General features: G+C 33.3%; 1 protein-coding gene across 1 annotated transcript; it reads right to left on the reverse strand.

Annotated features, from left to right (window-relative positions):
- Positions 1–256: 256 nt before the first annotated feature.
- On the reverse strand, positions 257–2,297 carry LOC108332053 (3-ketoacyl-CoA synthase 4). The gene has a single exon (XM_017567158.2). The coding sequence runs from the start codon at positions 1,977–1,979 to the stop codon at positions 444–446; it is 1,536 nt and encodes a 511-aa protein (XP_017422647.1). The 5' UTR covers positions 1,980–2,297; the 3' UTR covers positions 257–443.
- Between the last annotated feature and the right edge of the window lie 5,669 nt (positions 2,298–7,966).

Here is a 7,966-nt window from a genome sequence, read left to right on the forward strand (position 1 = left end):
CAGCTTGCAATCGGCATGGCCATGTGCCATTTTTTTGTTTTAGAAAGCGAGCCTTTTGAAGCTGTTAGGTTACGATATTTCGGCCATCCTCGCTTTTCATATGCTTAATTGGTAGGTACAGTGCACTCATTTTGAAGACTCGTTGTTCTTCGCAATTCCACAATTTAATGCACAACAAGAACCTAATCTCTAGGGGCAGCAAAGTTCCAACAGATTTCTGACTAAATCCAAACTCTTGCACCAGTTAACACTGATCTGAAGATTTAAAAAAATCATGTAATGATCATCATAATACAGTAATGTCGAAAGCTCAACTCAAGGAACAATGAAAACAGAACAATCGATGACTACAATGGAGTTTGAAAAGATGTAGTAGAAGATGAGACATATATATCCCTGACGCAAGAAATCTGAAATCAAAACCCAGAATTTTTCAGATGAAATTATGCAATCTCAACTGGGTACTTATGAATGCAATCTTCCCAGGGATTCTTGGGTGAGGGATTTACGTGTCTGAGAGCTTCCCACACCGCACTGTTACACTTGAATCCACTCCCAAACGCAATCTGCCACACTCTGTTCCCCTTTCTCATCCGCCCCTTCGCCTCCGTGTAAGCCAGCTCGTACCAAATCGAACTCGACGAGGTGTTCCCGAATCTGTGCAGCGTCATCCTCGAAGCCTCCACGTGCAGAGGCAGAAGCTGCAGATTCTTCTCCAACTCATCGATAACGGCCCTCCCACCAGCGTGAATGCAGAAATGGTCAAACGCGAGCTTGAAATCAGGGATGTAAGGTTTCATCTTCGCATTGAAAAGCTTTTTCACAACGAGTGTGAGAAAGAAAAGAAGTTGCTCACTTATAGGCAACACGAGGGGACCCAAAGTGGTTATGTTAGTCTTAAGAGCCCCACCGGCAATTGCCATGAGATCCTTCGACAAAGACACGCCGGTTTTTCCGGCATCGTCTTGCTCCTGGTACACGCACCGAAAGGCCTTGTCATCCGCCCCTTTGTGAGTCCTCACCACGTGCAAAAGCTTGTATTTGGCTCGCCTTTTATCGGAGCTTTTGTTGGAGAGGAGAATGGCGGCCCCACCAACGCGGAAGAGGCAATTGGGTATCAACATGGCCTTGTTGTTCCCGAAATACCAATTCTGAGTGATGTTCTCGGTGCTGACGACGACGGCATAAGTATTGCGGTGAACCTGAAGCATGTCTTTGGCAAGATCGATGGCGATGACGCCGGCGCTGCAGCCCATGCCGCCAAGGTTGAAGCTTTTGACATTGCCACGGAGCTTGTACTTGTTGACGATCATGGCGGAAAGGGAGGGCGTGGGGTTGAAGAGGCTGCAATTGACGACGAGGATTCCGATGTCCTTGGGCTTGACGCGGGTGTTGGCGAAGAGGTTGTCGAGGGCGCCGAACATAACCTGCTCGGCCTCTTCCCTGGCGGCGGCCATGGAGGGGCGGGGGGGGATGGAGTGCATGGCCTCGGGGAGGTAGGTTTCCTCACCGAGGCCAGAGCGGAGGAGAATCTTGCGCTGGAAATCGAGGGAGGAGGGGAGGAAGTCGCCGGTGAGGGTGGAGTGGTGGATGAACTTTTGGAAGTGGACGGTGAGGTGATTTGGGGGACGATAGCAGGAGAAGTCGAGGAGGTAGATGGAGGTGGGGCGGGTCATGATGTAGAGGGTGGATCCCAAGGCGAGGATGGCGGAAATAGCGATGACGCTGAGGAGGTTGTACTGGAGGTGGGCCCAGAGTTCCTGAATGTCCTGCGCCTTCATCTGAGAGGCTTGTATGAGGATTACGGACATCAGAGGGAGCAGGCACAGGGTCACCAGGTGTGACATCAGGTAGTGGTACCCCAGTTTCACATACTTCAGCTTCACGCTCTGCGAAAAATCCGGTAACCTCTTTTTCGACTCCTTCGAGGTTGAGCTCGAGGTTGTCTCCTTCGTGTCCGTCTTCGTGTTGGAACTCATAATGGATCTGACCTGATCTGAAATCTGGTTCCTATGAGAGAGAGACAGAGAGAGAGAGATTGAATGGGTGAATGAAGTAAAAGGAGAATGATATATATGTAGTGAGTACGAAAGAGATTGGTGCGGTGAGGGTCAAAGGGAGAGAAGCGCCGAGCGCTGGCTTCAATCTCACTCCTTTCGCCCTCCCTCTCTTCACTCTCTCTCTCTCTCTTCTTGACTTTCTGTCTGCAACTCTGTTTTCGGATTAATTAGGTGTTTCTGTTTCTGTCTTTTTCATCCCTTTCTCCCTCAACATTTCTTCCTCCACAACCACATCATCTGTCCAGATTTTTTTAATTACGTTAATAAATTAAACTGCTTTTTATTTACAAAAATAATACTCCTTTACAAATAACCCAAATTACATACTTTACAGACAAACTTGTGTGTCAGAATATTCACAACCACAAAAACATTTTTTTTATAAATTGAAATTCAATTTTACGTGGCCACAAATTTATCTATAAAATATTTCTTATAAATTAAAACTAACTAACTCGTAGAAAGTTGATTTTAATTTACGACTTGTGCTATAAGTTCCTTTGGCATAGCTTATGTTTATAGTATTTCTCGTTGAAATTCATAACCACGATGAGTTTGCTAAAATGTTTATATTATTGTCTATTTACCATGTCTGTTTATCTTCTTAATTTTTTTCTTTTTTAAACAATGTTTTGTAACATGGTCCAACATTCAGTTAAAATTAATTAAATTTTAAAAGTTGTTTCCACGATTAAATATGGAATATTTAAAAGATATTATATTTTTTACTTGTTTTAGTTATAATGTTTTGCTAGAAAGTGAAAAAGAAGGAAATGGAGGTTTTTGTAAAATGATATTTATAACACCCACATAGGAGATTTGATAAAACATAGAACTGAATGATGTTAAATTTAGGAAGAGAATGCTATTAAATACATGAAGAATTATTAATTTGGTACTTTTAAGGTCCTTAGCCTCCCTTTCTTTCTTTGGTTCCTTCAATTTTATTCTTTTTCTCTTCCTCTCTCAATAATTCCCTTTCTTTTATCTTTCTAACTTTTTTCTTATTTTATAATCCGATAGCACTTTGCAATACTTAAACAATTAAAAACTATTTTGATTAGATTAGAAGAAATAGAATAAATTTGTATTTACTCTAAAAAACTTTTATGATTTTATCATTAAATTTGATAGGATCAATTTATTTATATGAAAATAATATATTTTATTCAACATAATGTTTATGTCAAAAAATAATGAATAAGAAAACCTACAATATATAATTATATAATGTGTTTCAGTTTATTTCATTTTTACATTAAGTGTATAAACAAAAAGAAATGTAATATTCCATTAGAATACACAAATGAAAACGTTCAAACTAATAGTAATAGTGTTGTATATAAAGATTAAAAAAATCATAATCACTCAATCAAGATAAAAATTATTTTATCACTATAATAAAATTATGTATTATTGATGAACATAATATTTTGTGACTGAGAGGGTAATTTGATTCCTTTTAATAAATTACCAACAATAAAATATATGTAGGTGGTAGAGTGATCACAAACAGTAAAATTTGTCAGTAATCATTAATAATTACAAATATGTTAATAAATATTTGATTCATCGATCTCTCATTAATATACAAAAGTTTTATTAAACTTGACAAAAAATTTGTCACTTAATCTGTGGAAGACCTACCAACAAAAGGCTTATAAAAAGTCATAATTATAATTTCCCAACAATCATTTGCGTCATTAATATAAATTTTAATTTATTAATAAATTATTCACATGAATTTATCGACAAAAATATTTATCAATAAAAAAGTTAAAGGCTATAGATAAAAAAATGATAAACTTATATCCTTACAATTTTAGGTTTAATGTGGTCAATTGTAAATTAAAGTTATATTTCACTGGTGGTGTATTTTTCCACTTAATTTCATTTTTAAAGATCCATTAATTATAATATCGAAAAATATATAAGAGAGTGAAAAAAATAACTTTCATTTTTAACTCAACCTTGATATAACTCAAAATTTAATATAAAAGAATCATATATTATATAAATAATATTCTACACTAGCTTATACATCAGGAACAAACCTTTTAATGTAAAAAATTAAAAAATATAAAATAAATTAAATTATATCGGGACAAAAGATGTGTAACTTTGACATAAATAGCTGAAGATGCAAATGCTAAAAATACAAAATCGCAAATAACAACCTATAACTGCAAAAGAAATGTAATGAATTAAATGTTAGAAGCATAAAGACAAATAAATAATGCTAAGAATGTAATTTTTGTTATATTTATTACGTAATTCGCTATTTGAATAAGTGAGAAAGAAAATGAGAAAAAAATATTCTTATGAGAGCTCTGAACATCATAACTCCAGTTTCTAGACATTTCATTTTATCATTTGAGAAATGTTTTACATGGATGTATCCATGGTTAAGATAATTTTGTGTGAAAAAGTAGTAATCAAGTTCAAGTATATTTTGTATTGATGGTATAATAAAAAAAAAATCAACGATATATTATGTAAATTTAGAAATTTGAATAATTACCCATTTTTAACATTTCTATAATTCCTTTCATATACCATAATTTTAAACTTATATTGATTTTTTTTTAAAATTCTTATATTTCAAGTTGTATAAATTTGGATGAGGCAAATTAATAGAGTATTTCATTTATTTAGTGAGTTTGAAGTTCTTTAAGATAAAATGAGTTATTAGAATAAAATATTAAGAATTTTAAAAACATATTTCAAATAATTATAATAATAGAATTTAAAATTCATTGAAAAAAATTAAAATTTCACAACTTGTCCATCCTTCTTTATACACATTACATAAACGTAGATATTAAAAGAAACTAAATTATTAAATATTATTTAAGCATTTAAATTTTGACTAATAATTTTTAAAAAAATAAACTTTAAACTCATATTTTTAAATAAAAATTTATTTAAAAAAGATAAATTCTTTATTTAAATAAAAAATTAAAACACAATATATTTTAATTACTTTATCCATGTAAAAAAAAGAAGTCATAATGTGATTCCTTAATCCATTCATCTTCCACCTATATATTATGTACAAAAAATAATATCCAACAAAAACAAAAAGTAATTTAATAAATAATAATTATAATTAGGGATAACAAAAAAATTTGCAGGTATATGTATTTACGAGTAAAATTCGCGACAAGTAGTTATTACTCGCAGATAACAAATAGCGAATATTTTAATACCCGCTTCTAAACGGGTCGGGTGCGGGTATTAAATTATCTGTCTCACGGGTACCCACTATCCGTGAAAAAATAATAAAAAAATATTAAATTTTATTTTTAAATTAATTTTAAGTAAAAATAAAATCAATGTATATTTTATTAGTTACATTTAATTAAAATTAAATTTTAATTTATATTTAATTTTCTTTATATTATAAATATTTTGTAATTTTATTAAAAAATGTATAAAATATATTTTTAAAATTTTTTTCGAATATCCGCGAATACCTGCGTGTTTTAAAATACCTACAGATATTTTCTAAGCGAGTACTCATGTGGGTAGTGTAAGACCCATGAAAAATATTTACCTTAATAGTAACAATTTTATTACTAGTAGTAATAAATTTCTGTGAATGAAAAATATAATTAATAAGCTTATATAAATAAAACGTGATAAGTTAAACAAAAATTTACAATAGCTTAGATGGTAAACATCTTGCAACACTTGGGACATGGGATGAAACCTAGTAAAATACATTTCTCCAAATGGGAAATAAGAAGTGGACAAGGGACTTTCGAAAAAAAAAAATCCAAATAGCACCAGAATTTTGGCCTATAAATACCAAGCAAAGGGGAGAGGAATTTTGCACCAAGAAGTAGAGAGAAAACATAAGAAAGAAGGATTATGAAGAATCTAGAGTAGGAAGGATTTTAGTGCGGAGATTCTGGAAGTTTTCCGGGAACAACTTCTGATCAAGAAATTAAGTCTAGAATAGAGGTAGGGGAGCTAACCTTTCTAAGTTTTTATATTATGATTTAGTATTTGCTTTATTACTATTCATGTCTTGAAATTCTATGTGAATGTTGTTAATGAAAAACATAGGTGTTTGTTGTATTGAATTTCTGTGTTAATATTATATGTTATTGTTTTGAATCTGTAAATAAGAAATTTGTTAAAAACTAGTTGAGGAACACTTTGGCTAAGGAAAGACTTGGTACTTAAGTTGTCCATTATGACACACCTCTCTTTCCTGGAAGTCTACTCGATAGGTTTTTAACTTAAATCCTATTGAACAGATTAAGTACTGTTAAACTATTATGCAATATACTCAATTGATATAAAATATGTGATTGATAAATCTTTCTGGAAGGATAAGAAGATGTCTAACCTATTAGAATAAGGGCAGAAACGTAAAAAACCCACACCAGATAACACTCTTCACATTAAAACGTAATACGCACGTTTTAGTAAGAGAAAGTAAAATGAGAGGTGAGGATCAGAGAGAGAAAGAGTCACACGACTCTCTGCTAGGGTTCTACCCTCTTCCACAATCACCTCCACACACGGCAGAGCACCATCACACACACACCATTCTCAGACAGAGCAGCAGAATGCAAGCAACTCACAGGTAAACTGAATAACCTCAAAAATTTTATTATTCGCTGTATGAAACTGATTTACAGAGTTTATATACATGAGAATAATCTGTTTTTTCTGTTTTGATTTACACTTCAACACTCCTCCTAAGAAAAACTTTGAAAAAACAACGATTTAACGACGAAAAACCCCTTTTTCACCGATTGAATCGGTGAAAATCTTCTCCTCCTTGATTTCCAGCAACTTCTACCGAATAAAATCGGTAAAACCCCTTTCTTCAAGCACGCACATGTTTTTCACCGATTAAAACCGGGGAAAAGCACCTCCTCAACTGATCTTCTTCTTCATGAAGAAAACCCTAATTCTTCAAAGTATCAGCTTGCACCATCCCGATTTGCTTTCTGAGTTTCAGAAAGTGTTTGCCTTTGAGGGCTTTAGTCAGTATATCTGCAAGTTGATCTTCGGATCTGCAGTGTACAACTTCAAGTTTCCCATTGCTGACCTGTTCCCTGATATAGTGGAATCTGGTCTCAATGTGTTTACTCCTACCGTGAGACGTAGGATGTTTAGCAAGATTTATGGTTGATTTGTTGTCAACCATTAGTCTCACCCCCTTCTCAGACAGCTCAATTTTCAATCCTTCTACCAAAGATCTCAGCCAGGTTGCTTGACACGTAGCTTCACAGGCAGCTATGTACTCTGCCTCACATGATGACAAAGCAACTACTGGTTCCTTTCTAGAGCTCCAGGAAATAGGAGACCCTTCCATGAAGAAAATGTACCATGCAGTGTTTTTTCTGTCAGTCTTGTCTCCACACCAGTCTGCATCTGAGTAAGAAGTAATTTATACTTCTTCTCCAGTCTCTCCTTTTTTAAGTAGAATCTCATACTAGTGTGTTCCCTTCAAGTATTTAAGTATCCGTTTGACAGCAATCAAATGTGATACTCTAGGACACTCCGTTTAATATTCATGAATTATAATAATCTTAAACTAAATTAAGATAGAAATTGGTTTTATGATTTATTTCATAATTTAAAGGAAAGAAAACCGATATAGCATTCTATTATAAAACAATCTTATACAAAAGGACAATTTTTTGAAGAAAAAAATCTTACTAATAAGATAATATCTTGGAAAATAATTAATTTTAAAATATTAATTCTTAATAAATAGTTTTTTATTTCTGAATTTTCTTCTTCTCTGTTAATCAGAGCAATAAACATAAATGATTGGATGATTGATATTGATTCGAGAATGGGTTATTATTAGCATAGCAGTAACAATGATGATTTTCGAGTCAAACCTTTCCAATCTTTTGACCAAAAGCTTTTATATTATG

This window comes from Vigna angularis, chromosome 4 (assembly GCF_016808095.1).
Source record: "Vigna angularis cultivar LongXiaoDou No.4 chromosome 4, ASM1680809v1, whole genome shotgun sequence".
In the NCBI taxonomy this organism is placed as follows: Eukaryota; Viridiplantae; Streptophyta; class Magnoliopsida; order Fabales; family Fabaceae; genus Vigna; species Vigna angularis.